Below are 16,407 nucleotides of genomic sequence, written 5' to 3'. Positions count from 1 at the left end.
TTCTCCAACCCGTCCGTCCCTGTTGTCCGCAATATGTTCGTGAATTAGAGTACTTGTCCTCCATAGTTCGCGCAATGCAATCTTCACCCACGAACGTGCAGTGTGCTTTGCCCAACTGCGGGCAAAGCCAAAAAGCATTACTGCGCATGCGCCCGCGCACTATGTCCCGGAAGTATTTCGCTGTGTTCTGGGACAGTGTGCAGGCGCATGCGCAGTAATGCTTTTCGGCTTTGCCCGCAGTTGGGCAAAGCACACTGCACGTTTGTGGGCGAAGATTGCATTGCGCGAACTATGGAGGACAAGTACTCTATTTCACGAACATAGAGCTGGGGGAGCGCTCCTGTGAATGGGAAAGTCGGCTGAGATGGTTGTCGACTGAGCAATTGACAGAAGCATCGTTCGGTCGACAGCCATCTAATGTGTATGGCCAACCACCCATGTGAAACCCAATGTATAAATAAACTTTAGACTTTTTAGGGAAACATAAGCTAAGATCTTAATAATGCCTTTTGTTTGGAACTTAATTCAGCTGCTTCCTTTTCCTTAAATATCCTCTGCTTGGTAAAACAACAGATTTTAGTTGCTATAAATGAAACTGCTCAAGGGCATTGCCTCTAATCTAGGGAACATTGTTTCTGATGTTAACAGACATGAGGACAAATTTGCTATCAGTATGGTGTTAATAGTCAGCTTGATACATGACGTCTGTATTGTTAATCTTAACGAACAAGATGGAACAATAGATCTAACGACAATTCAATTTACCAGTGCTTGACTGGGCTGCTTCGCCTAATGACTCTGTGCTTAATTTCACCTTAAATAACTCGGAGGAATCTCAATAGCAGCAGCCTTCCAGTGAGCATTCGCAATAAGCCTAAAATATATTATTATTTATTTCCTCTAGAACTACCAATGCAGATTATCAAGCCAGCAACCTTCATAAACACAGCACATTACCCTCTTCTCCTCATTGTGTAAGTATACCTTCAGATGTTTTTCAATTTAATTGATAAGGTTCTTTTATTTTGGATAAAGAGCTCATTGTTTGTCCTTATTTGTGTAGGTTTCTGGACCTGCAACTATTAGGACTATTCCACCACTTTACTTACAAACATGCATAGTTTTTTTATCACCATAATCACCATAATCATTATGACCTGGAAAAATATGTTTCTCGGTTATTATTACCGTATTTTGATCTCTGTAAATAAAAAGCCCAAACAACAATTGCGGAATTGCACTTTTTTGACAGCACTTGAAATTTTTTCCCACTTTCCAGTAAATTACATGATAAAATAGATGGTGTAATTCAAAACTACACATCAGCCAGAAAAAATAAAGACCTTACACGGCTAAGGCGATGGAAAAATATTAAAGTTATGGCTCTTAGGAGAAGAAAAAAATGAAAGAGCAAAAATAGCCCAGCCGGGAAGAGGTTAAGCAGCATGGAGCTAAATGAACAATGAATAGGATGCATTGTCTACCTGACCACCATGGCCTCTTCCAACAACTGATCGATTGTTGAGTGCCAACATTTAGACCATTCTGATATAACACGGATTGCCTATTTTTAGGATAGGACATAAATTCTAAAGGCCATTGTAATTTCCAATACCGGCCATAGTAACAGAATCTTGGGTATCGATCGCAGTCTTTGTGCCCATAGGTCACAGCATCATTGAAACATATTACAGTATTTGGGCATAATTTACTTACCATTACATTGCAGGGCAGGAATGGGATAAAGCGGGGCTTTACATTAATTACATTAAGCTACAAACTTCTACACAGCCATAAGATTTAATAAATAGTCACAAGATTAATTACTCCTGGATGGAGTCAACATACTACATTAATTCCTATTTTATTAAATTTTTCTCTTTACCTAAACTAATCAAATATACAATGTTTAAGCAAATATTCTCATAGTATATTTCATGTTTTACCTGTACATTTTTCATAAACTAGTATTTTATGGAGAACACGACGCATTTGACCCGCATGACCACCTAAAGGCAGAAGATTAAAAAAAATCACTCTTTGGCATATCGGTGATGATTTACACTTATTAAAAGTCTGGCAGAGGTGACAAAAGAACAGCTTCATGTATAAAGTGTCAACTCTGCATAACGAATAGTGATACAGCCAAATCTCGCCTGTCTAGAAATGTATTTATGGGAGCAAACCTAAGGTCTAAATTATATTTAGGGTCAAATAAATAGAACAGATCCCATTCTCTATTGACGGATTTCTTCAGGAATTTGCTATTCTATAGAATTTTTCATTTTGCATTGTTTTTTGACATTTGACATTACTTGGATTTAGTGTAAAGTTGCAATCGCTCTTGGTAAGTGGAATTTCTTCTCAACTTTGAATTTCTATCAGTTTTTACAAATTCAAGGTTTCTGGATGTAACCATAGCTCATACAGTACAGACCAAAAGTTTGGACACACCTTCTCATTTAAAGATTTTTCTGTATTTTCATGACTATGAAAATTGTAAATTCACACTGAAGGCATCAAAACTATGAATTAACACATGTGGAATTATATACTTCACAAAAAAGTGTGAAACAACTGAAATTATGTCTTATATTCTAGGTTCTTCAAAGTAGCCACCTTTTGCTTTGATGACTGCTTTGCATACTCTTGGCATTCTCTTGATGAGCTTCAAGAGGTAGTCACCGGGAATGGTCTTCCAACAATCTTGAAGGAGTTCCCAGAGATGCTTAGCACTTGTTGGCCCTTTTGCCTTCACTCTGCGGTCCAGCTCACCCCAAACCATCTCGATTGGGTTCAGGTCTGGTGACTGTGGAGCCCACGTCATCTGGCGTAGCATCCCATCACTCTCCCTCATGGTCAAATAGCCCTTACACAGCCTGGAGGTGTGTTTGGTGTCATTGTTCTGTTGAAAAATAAATGATGGTCCAACTAAACGCAAACCGGATGGAACAGCATGCCACTGCAAGATGCTGTGGTAGCCATGCTGTTTCAGTATGCCTTCAATTTTGAATAAATCCCCAACAGTGTCACCAGCAAAGCACCCCCACACCATCACACCTCCTCCTTCATGCTTCACGGTGGGAACCAGGCATATAGAGTCCATCCATTCACATTTTCTGTGTCACACAAAGATACAGTGGTTGGAACCAAAAATCTCAAATTTGGACTCATCAGACCAAAGCACAGATTTCCACTGGTCTAATGTCCATTCCTTGTGTTCTTTAGCCCAAACGAGTCTCTTCTGCTTGTTGCCTGTCCTTAGCAATGGTTTCATAGCAGCTATTTTACCATGAAGGCCTGCTACACAAAGTCTCCTCTTAACAGTTGTTGTAGAGATGTGTCTGCTGCTAGAACTCTGTGTGGCATTGACCTGGTCTCTAATCTGAGCTGCTGTTAACCTGCGATTTCTGAGGCTGGTGACTTGGATAAACTTATCCTCAGAAGCAGAGGTGACTCTTGGTCTTCCTTTCCTGGGGCGGTCCTGTGGTGAGACAGTTTCTTTGTAGCTACACATAAGAGAGAAAATATGCGGCACTCACCCCAATTCAGCAGTGAAAAGCGTGAATTTTAATGGAAAACATAGACAGATAAAAATCCGTTACAACATCAGGTAAGCAGTAGGGTGCGGTGTTGGAGCTTGGACGACGGCCGTTTCGCACAACAGGTGCTTCGTCTGGACCCGTCGAATTCACCCCGCTGAATTGGGGTGAGTGCCGCATATTTTCTCTCTCATGTGTATATACGAATTATTGGATTTCATTTAGTATGCTGAGCACCAATACCCCCCAGCATGCGTGACGCCTAGCACTCTGGATCCTATATTTTTCGTCCTGGTTTCTGAAAGCGGTATCGCTCTAGTGCCGTCCTGTTCTACAGTTCTATGCGGTATATCAGTTTCTTTGTAGCGCTTGGTTTTTGCCACTGCACTTAGGGACACTTTCAAAGTTTTCCCAATTTTTCTTTACTTAGCTGCTGTTTTCTTGCTATAATACAAATTCTAACAGTCTATTCAGTAGGACTATCAGCTGTGTATCCACCAGACTTCTGCACAACACAACTGATGGTCCCAACCCCATTTATAAGGCAAGAAATCCCACTTATTAAACCTGACATGGCACACCTGTGAATTGAAAACCATTCCCGGTGACTACCTCTTGAAGCTCATCAAGAGAATGCCAAGAGTGTGCAAAGCAGTCATCGAAGCAAAAGGTGGATACTTTGAAGAACCTAGAATATAAGACATAATTTCAGTTGTTTCACACTTTTTTGTTAAGTATATAATTCCACATGTGTTAATTCATAGTTTTGATGCCTTCAGTGTGAAGGTACAATTTTCATAGTCATGAAAATACAGAAAAATCTTTAAATGAGAAGGTGTGTCCAAACTTTTGGTCTGTACTGTAAATATAGCAAAATGGACATTTAGGAAGGAAATCACTTGATGAGAACTTGTATAATACCAAGAGTCAAAGTGTACTTGGCAGGTCTCACCATCTCACCTAGGTTCATTTTGTCCCAGTGCTCTGTAAAGCCCCCTTCCCCTTCGGGAGAGGGTGAAGAATATCCTGGCCTTTAAGGACTGGCCTAGCAGTGGTGGCCTTATGAGCCTACTCATTTCAAACCAATATTAATTGTTTCTTAGTCATGGCTAAAATTATCTTTAGCCATGACTAAGAACAATTTAACAATATTGATTCAAAATGCGTGGGATCACAAAGCTTCTTTCTTCTATTGGATTTTTTTTATTATATTGGATTTTAATTTTATGAAAGGATTCAGATTTTTTTATCTGTGAAGATGAGTGCTGATACTGCCTTTTCTTCCAACAAAGGAGACACATTGCCATATTTAAAGTTGAACAAAAAATTCAGCGGGACCCTTGTCCAGTGGCCACGTTTGTAGTAAATTGTGAATTAACACTGCTGCAAACACAGAGCGAATGAAATAAAATTAGATGGGCTTAGAGTTGTCTGCAATTATCCACAGGACCCTAGTGCAGAAGTCGGTAGTCCATCACCACCAGATCAGAAAAGGTCCTCCTACCCATCCTGGTGTGTCTTCTAATTAGGTATACCACCTGGCACATTTTCATTATTGTGTTGTGCCAAACCTGTAAATCAGAAAAGGCGCCAGGGATGCAGTCGGGTAAGAGAAAGCTGCCTGATCTATCTGGTGGTTATGGTCTACTTGACTTGACCGCCGGTCCAGGGTCCTGCAAATCTGTGTGCACAACTCAAGGTATATCTAATGTTTCTTCTGTATTTCAGTGGCTCAGCTTGTTTGCAGGGGTGTTAAATGCACCCTTCCAGTTTATCAGATTTTCAAACAAAGTACTGTATAGCATACATGGTGATAAATATCTTTCTTTAATTGAGTCAACCCCATTTTCTCTAAAATACTCACATTTAAATAATCCTTAAGAGAATAAATTGTGTTATATGTATCCAACCTCAGCCACATTCTAAGCAATCTATCCAACATGGCTCGTGTTGGTGTTGTTTTTGTTATTTTATTAGCTTTGTACACATTTAGAAAATCTAATTTCCCATTACATTTCTGTGTGCCCAGAAGTTGGAAGTGAGTAGCCAATTTGAAATGAGCAATAAATCACCAGTCTGGATAGGACTGCAGCCTTTGGTGCTGAGTTTGCAGAGTTTGCAGTGAACGTTCATTCCCTTCTTATTAAGCCCTTGGCTGCCGTATAACAAGCATATACAATACCCAGTCATTTCAATACATTACAGAGCTACCGCTTGCTGAGCTTAATGCATATAATGAAGCATTTTACGGAAAATATACATATATAGTAAACCATTACTAACACTACCAATTATTGCATAATATATTGCAAACTGTAAATTATTATCCTCGGAGTACTCGTGCTGAGTCTTAGGCATGGAAACCCATATATTAGCAAAATGGTTTATTTATGTGAAGAATAATAGAGTTTTGTATCAAGGCACTATGATCAGCGTAACATAAAAGCAACCCAACACACATTTGCACCACGTTCTCCCTTGATAATTATTTGCTGCTTGGAAATTGAATTTTACATTGAGAATAATGTTTTAGTAATATAACGTGTAAGTGTAAGTACATTTAAAAAATAATAGTCTCCATATCTTTGATGGCTCTTTGTGGGCTAATTCCACTATTACATAGAAGTCATGTTCAAATGATGCTTCCCCGTGGCCTTCCAGCTGATAGGAATAAATGGCTTACATTAGCCTGCTAATTCTAAGGGCATTATAATGCATATAGCTTAACAGAAGATGAAATATTACACATTTAATTGATATCTGGAATTGGAAAGAGAACTTTTTTTCATATCCTCCATTTATGGTGGCAGTTCCTTGATAAACAGCGTAGGTGCAAAAAAATTGGATATTTGTGGATTATTGGCAATTGAAGTGATCGACTTAGTTGGATCCACAAAACCAATGTTGCAATAAAGTGTGTTTGCTATAGCCTAGAGTCAGGGTACCGAGAAGCACAAGGTCCTCTCCAGCAATTCCTCGTAAAGAAATATTACTGATCTTAGAGAAAACAATTTAGCAGGTAACATCTGATTCCCAAATACCATTACTAACACTACGTCCTTTCTCTGTCATAGAGATGGCAATCCTGGAAGTCAAAGTGCCTCCGAAAGGTTTGAAGTTAATTGGATAACAGCGTTGGTCAGCTCTTTCAGTGTTGTAGTAGTAAAGTTTGATGGACGTGGAAGTGGCTATCAAGGCACAAAGCTTTTACATGAAGTGCGAAAAGAACTTGGAAGTTTGCAAGAAAAAGACCAATTGTCGGCTCTGGGGTATGTACACATGGCGTCACGTCGATTTTTTATTTACTACAGAAGTAAACACTGATTTACAGATGAGCTGTCCTTTCCTTATGGTCTATCACTGTTGCATGTTGCATATCCGATCTAAGGCAATGTCCATGCAGGGTTTATATTTAGCGGATTTGCGGGTGAAACATCCAATATGTACTACAGGAGTAGCATTGTGGATGAAATTTTATGATCTCTCATGATCTCTGATGAAAGCTGCACAAAATCTGTAGCATCTCCGCAATTAAATCCACAAAAAAATCTGCATATTTTGGTGGATATTTCATCGCGGAATCTCTTGTGTGCACACAATCTTTGCTAGAGGGAATTGATTTCCATTGTTCCCAATTCTTCCAGTAAGTCCTGGCTCCTTTTTGGAAAAGTGCCAAGAGACCAGTACAAAAAGGACATAAAGTTGGAAATATTTTGTGTACAATTTGAAAATTTTAAAGCCATAAAACTGATTAAAAAAAACCTGAAAAATAGACCCATTTGTTTGAGTAGTTTTGGGATGGAGAACAAGTGGCACATACACCAATGATTTGTGAAAAATGGTTTAACTTTATGAAGTTATGAATATTCCTTTTTACTCTCTATTTATTACAGATCACTATTGAAATTCCAATATATAGATAAGACGAGGGTCGGCGTTTTTGGAAAGGTAATGTTTCATCATAACGTTATACTTGAATTAGATAATACAAAATATAGAACCATATATCACATCAGATCGATAATGGTCATCTGCTGCAAACAATAGGTTGTCTGCTATATTCGCAGACTATCCTACTACTACAGACCTCAAGAGGTGGTGCCTGGTGTCAATTTGACATCACCCAAGAGGATTGGGGCAATTCTTAGTTGGTCTGTGAAAATATATTCCAGTCTATGAAGGACATTAAAGGTTGCTTTTGTAAGTAGCATAATACACATGGTTGATGTGTTGGAAGGAAGAGTTCCCCAAAAGGTCTGATCTTCTCGTTGGCTTCTGCTCCGTCATAACTATGTTTTTGTATGCTTCGCATCTGTGTGCTTCACAACATTAGATATTTACCATTACACTATAGATTAGTACTTCTGAAACTGGTGAGGTACAGCTCAGGAGGCAGTTTTTAGAGAAGTAATCTTATGCTGCACAGTCCTTGCTTATGCATCAGCAATCTCTAGTTTAGCAGTGTAGTTGACACATGTGTCTGTAATAATTTTAATGTTATACTGAGTTTAATATGCAAAAAAAGTAAAAGTGAGAGATATATGTAATTTGAAAATTAACTTCCGCTACAGATGGTGAGGCCCAATCCTCTTCTTGGTCTGTCTTGTGAGGCCCAGACATTATTTTAGTCAATGTTGAGAGGCTCCAATACAAATAAGGTTGAAAAGTCCCTTGTACCATGTGGATCGCCAGTGCCATTACATCTTTCATCTGTGTCCACTGTGGTAGATCGGCTCACTCAGATATACACGGATGTAGACACAGGAACACTGTCTCTCTTAAATCTTCACTGGTTTATTATATATGCAACATAAACCATGGTGAACTAAAAATAAACACGCCCTTTTTGGAAAAACAGGAAAACAAAACAAAGTGGTAGAACAAAGCACAGTCCTTGTGGTAGCAGGGATCCGCCTGCTAAGGGTTAGAAAAACACATGGTTCAGGTTAGCATATAAAACTTCTCTGGAGTTAGCCTCTCCAGACACACTAAACACCAAGTGCCCAGGAGACCGAATATTTAAACCCCAGACCACACCCAGGGGTGGAGATAAGGTGGACAAAATCCCACCCACTCTATTGTTGTCTACAGAAACCCAGCAATTAAAATGTCCAATTAGCCCCTCTCAACATAAAGTGTGCTGGAGCAAACTTCTTGGTTTCAATTCACTGAAGCTCATGGGCTCAGTGAAATGTATCTCCCCTTCAGAACTTTGCCAGTGACTTTGTCAGACCACTTTGAGGGGTTGTTGCATCAGGTCATCTGATGGCCATATTCCCTAATAAAGCAAATGGGCATCAGAGAAAATAGAGAGCCCCCTGGAGCATCCAAGAATTTCACAGATGGCTGTTCACCTGGATGGCTGGCATTTAATGCTACTAAAGATGAGCAGATCGATTAGCGGAGGAACGAGTTTGAGTTGCATTTCCAGTTTCAAAAGAATTTGAACATTTTGAGATTCAATTCACGATTCTCAACAAAGAAAACTTGCTGAAGCATCAGACAGCGGGCTAATGTCATTTTGCATTTCCATGTGGGCCTCCCCATAATGCCCCGCAGCTATGAGAGCTTACAGATTATCACACTCTGTGTAGTGGTGGTCAGTACCTGGGCCATCAGAAATCAGGGGTTCCCAATCGAGTATAGTCTGTACAGCAGATTAATTTTCCTTCTCCAGAATCACTGGGTAAGTTTCCATCTTTTGTAGAATGTAAGCTCTAGTAGTCAGTGGGGTCTTCTCTCTCTTCTGTAGAGGGTAAGATCTTATGATCATTGAGGTCCTCTCTCTCTTTCTCTCTTCTGTAGAGTGTAAGCTCTTATGGAAAGTTTGGTCCTCTCTCTCACCTTTAAAGTGTAATCTCTTATGATCAGCGGGGTCCTCTCTATCCTGCATAGTATAAGCTCTTGTGTTCAGTGGGGTTGTCTCTCTCACCTGTAAATTGTAACCTTTTATGGTCAGCAAGTTCTTCTTTTGGTCATCTGTGAAGTGTAAGCTCTTAAGGCACCGTCACACTCAGCAACTTTTGAACGATAACGACAGCGATCCGTGACGTTGCAGCGTCCTGGATAGCGATATTGTTGTGTTTGACATGCAGCAGTGATCTGGATCCTGCTGTGACATCGCTGGTCGGAGCTAGAAGGCCAGAACTTTATTTCGTCGCTGGATCACCCGCTGTCATCGCTGGATCGGCGTGTGTGACGCCAATCCAGCGATGTGTTCACTGGTAACCAGGGTAAATATTGGGTTACTAAGCGCAGGGCCGCGCTTAGTAACCCGATATTTACCCTGGTTACCATTGTAAATGTAAAAAAAAAAAACACTACATACTCACATTCCGGTGTCTGGTCATGTCCCTCGCCTTCAGCTTCCCGCACTGACTGTGAGCGCCGGCCGTAAAGCACAGCGGTGACGTCACCGCTGTGCTCTGCTTTACGGCCGGCAGGAGCTCACAGTCAGTGCGGGAAGCTGAAGGCGAGGGACGTGACCAGACACCGGAATGTGAGTATGTAGTGTTTTTTTTTTTTTTTTTTACATTTACAATGGTAACCAGGGTAAACATCGGGTTACTAAGCGCGGCCCTGCGCTTAGTAACCCGATGTTTACCCTGGTTACCCAGGGACTTCGGCATCGTTGGTTGCTGGAGAGCTGTCTGTGTGACAGCTCTCCAGCGACCACACAAGGACTTTCCAACGATCACGGCCAGGTCGTATCGCTGGTCGTGATCGTTGGAAAGTTGATCAGTGTGAAGGTACCTTTATCGTCAGTGTCATTCTCTCTCTCTCCTCCCCCTTGTGTACTTTACAAGCAATTACAAGCTTTCCAGTATTGAAATTTACCCAAATGTGTGCAACATGAATCCAATTTCTTGGGAACATTCCGCAAATTTAAATTTCAAAATAATTGCTCGTCTCTTAATGCTACATTTTCAGTGCAGTAACGGCTGCAGGGTAAATAAATGTGTGGCTGACCAAGTCTTCTCCTTGAGACCACAGTTGATTTACAGGGGTTAAAAAGTGACCTTATCTGTGCTGATGGGGTGTATGCCACTCTGCATTTTTTTTTAGAAAAGGAGTTGTTTTCTTTTTCCAAATATTAGTTTGAATAAACTTCAGCACAATACAAATCTAATAATAAACTTTGATGCAAAATCTTTCAGCGTTTTGACAGCAGTTGCTCATTAAGCGAGCAGGTTAATAACAATCCTTAATCTATACGACCTAGCTTCCTGCAGGCTACCCTGTGCAAATGTTTCATACTTTGTGCGGTATAATTGCTTTTATGCCTTATGATGATTTCCAAAACACAATTATCAACAAATATTTTATTGATGAGTGGATTATTTCAATCAGTTCGGCTCACATTATTTGTGCTCTGATACTATAAAGCCTCTTATCAAATTACATTTATAATTAGGGTAAGAACACGATTACTATGCAATCTATGTGTTTTCTGAATATTTCCTTCGCAGATAAAACACATTATTTTGTCCAAGCCATAATTGGCTGACTCTAATTTACAATTTCTGCTGACTCCTGGAATCAGATTATGTTTAATGATGTAAATCTACAATTATATTCACCTTTCACTCGCTCACCACTCAGTCTGACTTGTTAAATATTCATAGTTTTTAGGTTCGGATGAGTTTGGAGTTAAAACTAATTCAACTTTTATTGACAAGAGGTTTTAGCGGGAATTATATCAAGATTTCTCCCTTATTGTACACGAAACACCACCGAGATGTATTCGGGTATTTTAGATTAAACAAAATCTGTTTTGTGACATTAATGCATAGCCATGTCTAATATTCAAACTTCAGATTATCTCAATGTATTTTTTATTTGGTGAGAGGATTTGAACAATCCGCATGTGAGCATGTATTGCAGTCTTACCGAGTGTTTTTATTTAGAGATTCTAAATAGTTTTCTTCAGACATTTCTAGAAAAGAAAATGAAAAAAACTGTGATGTGTAAATGAAAAGACTATGAGATTAATTTTGATTTTATGCAGTGACACTTGATAAAGGCAAATCATATAATTAAAGGAAGAAAATTCGAAAGGAATCTGTCACTGGGTTTTTGCAGTCTTATCTGATAGCAGCATAATATAGAAGAAGCGACCCCGATTCCAGTGATGTATCACTTAGTTTACTGGATGCAGTAGTTGTGATGCAATCAGAGTTTTCAGATGTATCGGAACTCAGAAAGCTGCCCTCATCCACACCACTGATTAGCAGTTTTCTGTGTACTTTGTAAATTGACAGTAAGCTGCCAATGAATGTTGGAGGCGGAGTTGGACCAGGATGCACATGAGCTGTAGTCCTGTAGTGATAATCTCCTGCTGATAAAACACTTATTATATTGAAACAGCACACTGCCTAGTAAGTGACACATTGCTGAAATCAGTATCTCAGCCCCCCTCAGATTAATAACAAAAACCTGCTCATAGATTCCCTTTAAAGGGGTTACCCTTTTTAAAGATTTTTCTGTAATAAATAAATATTCACTATTAGAGTTGAGTAAAATGAGTCACAGGACTCATGGTCCAGTGGCCACTCTGTGCAGCCTGAGCAAAGCACTGTGAATATCGTACCGTCTGCTACCATTCTGGGCTCCTCTTCTAGTTTATAGGACTTGCTAAGAAATGCCTTCTAATAAGAAAAGGTGTTCAAGATGCCGATAGGTAGTAGGAAGACTGCAGTGCTCTAGTCTAGCTCCCGCAGAGTACCAGTGCAGCCGCTGGAACATTAATCTTCTTTAATCCCTTTTTTTACAATTGCTTGAACATACTTTGCCTCATATTGTAAAATCTTTATATACTTTTTGTAAACACTGCCTACTTTTTGGAGTAAACTATAAAACTACTAGTTCGTCTTCTCCATGTTCTATGCCAATTTTCACGTGTCTGAAGTTAATTACGCTACTAATTTTGGTTGACTCGAACCCCTCTGTGGAGAAATCTGAGCTGGTGGCAGCAAAGTGTGTTCTGGGCTAGGTAGGTACAGCTGACAGCGATGGAATGGGGTTTTATAAGCTATTATCTGGCTGCGGCCTGAGCATTCTGTGTGACAGCTCTCCAGCGACCAAACAGCCATGCTGCAGCGATCGGGATCGTTGTCTAGATCGCTGCAGCGTCGCTAAATGTGACGGTACCTTAAGACATTGGCTCTGCTCATGTTGTCCTATTGTGTCCAACCCTCAATTTGTAGCATTGCTACTGTTATGGTGGAACGGTCACTGAGTGCAGTTTTTAATCTGTATTTTAATCATCAATAATGTTCTGTACCTTGTAAAAAAAAAATCTGAAGTTAAGAAAAAAGTGGTTTATAAATCTTTTTCTCATTGTAAAGGAATATGGAGGATATTTGAGCACACGACTCGTGACATCCATGACAGATGATCTATTTGCATGTGGCTCAGCTCTTTCTCCTATAACAGATTTTAAACTATATGGTAAGGTTTTTACATTTACTAAATATTTTAGATTTTGTTTCCAACCATATTGTATTGCTTATGTAATATTTAGGGTTCTGTTCACACCTGAATTGGTAAATTCTAAAAATAGTGCAGTATAGAAATCCAGACAATCTTATCAAGTCAGGTCCATCACAGTGTCATGACTTCCGAAAGCTAAGAACAGAGTCTCATGGTACATTTACACCGTTTGATTATCATGAACCGGAATCGTGCAGCCTAACAGGCTGTCAAAGAGCTAATGAACGAGAAAAATGCTCATTTATCAGGTGAACTGATCTTCTAGTTTGCTGAAACAAATCATCTTCCTTGACAGTGCATCAGACTGTGTCAACAAGCCCTGATGTGTCAAGAACCATGGCAGCTTATGGGCAGTGAGCGATCAGATCATACAGTGTTTATCTGAAGAGCGGTCTGCCTGTTTAAACTGACTTTTAAACAACTACTGATCAATAAATATATACCGATTGATAACTGAAAATACACCCTTACTCAATTTTTTTTTAAGTCTTAAAGAAGTTTGTATCTAATAACTGCATGTGTGATTCCAGCCTTAAAGGAGTTGTCCGCTACTCAGACTACCCCTTCTTAATACATATAATTCCCCCTAGTAAAATAATACCACTTAGGCAACATTCACATGTTCAGTATTTGGTCAGTATTTTACTTCAGTATTTGTAAGTCAAAATTAGGATTGGAACAGTCAGGAGAAAAGTATAATAGAAACACGTCACCACTTCTGCATCCCCCCCTCCTGATTTTGGCTTTCAAATATTGATGTAAAATACTGACCGATTATTGAAAGTGTGAACATGGCCTTATACTCTCCTTCGATGCCAACACCATTCCAGCGGTGTCGGCTCTGGCTCTCCCATGGATCATGTGACATTATTATATTACATGATTCCCACGACCAATCAGTGCTGGCTTCACTCTCCTCTCCTACAGATATAATTGACATCTAGAAGAATTGAGAGAGGGCAGCAGCTGCTCTCACTTCCTCTGGATGTCTTGATTTGGACAAAGGATGGGAGAGTGAAGTCTGAGTTGATTGGCCGCAGTGATCGCGTGAAATAATAATGTCACGTGAGCCCTGGAAGCGCCAGAGCCAACTCTGCAGGAATGGCGCTGCCACTGGAGGTGAGTATAAGTGTTATCATTTTACTGGGTGGAAACATAGAAATTCAGAAGGGGTTGTCCAAGTAGTGAACAACCATATTAAAGTGGCGACACACACCATACCTATATCTGTTTCCCTATAAATCTAGTCAGGCTAATAGTGATGGGCGAACCTGTGGATGTTTGGTCCGGCGGGTTAGTCTGAACATTTAAAAAAAGCTCAGTTTGGCTACCAGAACTGTATCCAAACTCGAAACTGGACCTAGATTCCTTTCAAATGAATGGGAGGCTTGAACATCCGGTGTTTCCCACTTTGTTATTTGTGTGACAGTGTGAGAAACACCGGCTCTGATCGGCGGTAAGTTTATACTGTAAGTTTGTTACCGCCTATCGGAGCACAACAGTTCCCACGTTGCCACACAGATGACAGCATGTGAGCCAACAGTTGGGATCGGTGGTAAAAAAGGTTACCGATTGCAGTGAAAGCAGGTGTACGATGATGTGAGTATTCACCAGCCAGCACCTGTGCAATAAATAAATAAAACAGAAAAAAATGGCATGGGGCCCATCTATTTTTGCTAACCAACACAGGTAAAGCTGACAGCTGTTGACTGCAGTCCCCAGCTGTCAGCTTTATATTTCTCTTGTTATCAAAAATAGAGGGGTCCCATGCCATTTTTAATTATTTATATCAATTTAAAAAACGGTTTGGGGTCCCCAAATTTTTGACTACCAGCCATACTAAAGCATTCTCAGACTGGGAAGCAGCCATGGATATTGGCCCTCCTCAGTCTAAAAATAGCAGCCCGCAGCCACCTCAGAAAAGGCAATATTGGCACTTTGCACAGGTTAGTAATGGAAAGGCGTCTATAAGACACCCCCATTACTAACCCCATAGTCAAATGTAATAAAAATACAGACACAGAGAAAAGTCCTTTATTTCAAATAAAAACACAGACTCCTTTATTTCAAAGAAACACTTCTCACCCTTTTTACCTATTTACTACTGTAAAATTAAAAATAATAAAACACCATATTCCCCACCTGTCCGGCGATCCTTATGTCCCACAATGTGCTCCAACTTTGCTATATCTGGATTGCATGGTCAAGCAGTGGTATGTTGTGACCGCTCAGTCATGAATCCAGGAGACACTGAGATTTTTTCATTGATTATTTCAATTAAAGGACTTTTTTCTGTGTGCGCCTTTATTTAATTTTCACTATGGGGTTAGTAAGGGGAAAGTCTTATAGACACCTCTCCATTACTAACCCCTGGGCTGACATCAACCCCACAAATATTAACCCCACTTGCCACCGCACTAGGGCAAGTGAGAAGAGCAGAGGCTAAGTGTCAGAATTGGAGCATTTTATGTTCTTAGTCTGGGAGGAGACCAATGTCCATAGCCCTTTCCTAGGCTATTAATAACAGCCCACAACTGTCTGTTTAGCCTTTGCTGATTATTGAATACAGGGGAGACCCCACATCATGTTTTGGGGAGTCTTTCTTACAATAACCAGTAAAACTTTAGCAAACAGCGGTGAACTGGTATTAATAGCATAGTAACCTTTATGGATATTGGCCCATTCCCAGAATATTAGCATCAGCCCCTAGCTTTAGTCTTTACCTCAGCTGGCTATGAAAATTACGGGGGACCCACTTTGTTTTTTTCATGTATTTCTTTATTTATTAACAGGTACAGTAAGGTCTCGAGAGTTCATAGCAGCTGCTATTGTTGCTTTGCAAGTGCCAGTGCCGGACTGATGAACGACCACGAAACCGGCATTTGACACTCATAACCTTAAGGTTACCAGACTTTACAGCCACCTGCTCTCAAGCAACTGTGAGGCCTGAAAACCTAATGCAAAACTTTAAGGGACCATTTAAAGTTACCAGCACACAGCAGTTTGCTTAGCCTTTACTGGTTATTATAGGGGAGACCCCCAAAAAATGATGTGGAGTCATGATGACTGCTTGAGAACTTTTCTCACTAGTGCTGATGTCAGTGAGGTCACTGGAGTCTGAGAACAGGCTGATGTAGTACTCTCATCAGCCAACATCTGTGACCAGCGGTAATCTTTTACCTGCATACTTACTGCTGATCAGAGCAAATGTTTCTCAGGCTGTCACATAGATGACAGTGTCGGAAACACTGGATAATTGGGCTGCCAAACCAAAACAGTAAAACGGACTTCAGGGAGAAATTTGTGTTCAGGGTCCATGCACATACACTATGTATTTGTTGTACACCCCAAACCTTACCGTTTGGGTTTCTCC

At 40.1% G+C, this 16,407-nt stretch overlaps 1 protein-coding gene across 3 annotated transcripts in view; it reads left to right on the top strand.

The window, feature by feature from the left end:
- DPP6 (dipeptidyl peptidase like 6) overlaps positions 1-16,407 on the top strand; it is a 1,887,605-nt gene that overhangs the window by 1,848,528 nt on the left and 22,670 nt on the right. For all 3 annotated transcript variants that reach the window (XM_069729746.1, XM_069729744.1, XM_069729745.1), the window contains exons 19-22: positions 905-974; positions 6,617-6,811; positions 7,436-7,490; positions 12,890-12,992. In XM_069729746.1, the coding sequence (XP_069585847.1) occupies positions 905-974; positions 6,617-6,811; positions 7,436-7,490; positions 12,890-12,992 (423 nt within the window). The remainder of the gene's footprint in view (positions 1-904; positions 975-6,616; positions 6,812-7,435; positions 7,491-12,889; positions 12,993-16,407) is intronic.

Source organism: Ranitomeya imitator, chromosome 6 (assembly GCF_032444005.1).
Source record: "Ranitomeya imitator isolate aRanImi1 chromosome 6, aRanImi1.pri, whole genome shotgun sequence".
NCBI lineage: Eukaryota > Metazoa > Chordata > Amphibia > Anura > Dendrobatidae > Ranitomeya > Ranitomeya imitator.
This window is presented reverse-complemented; position numbering and strand designations above follow the sequence as displayed.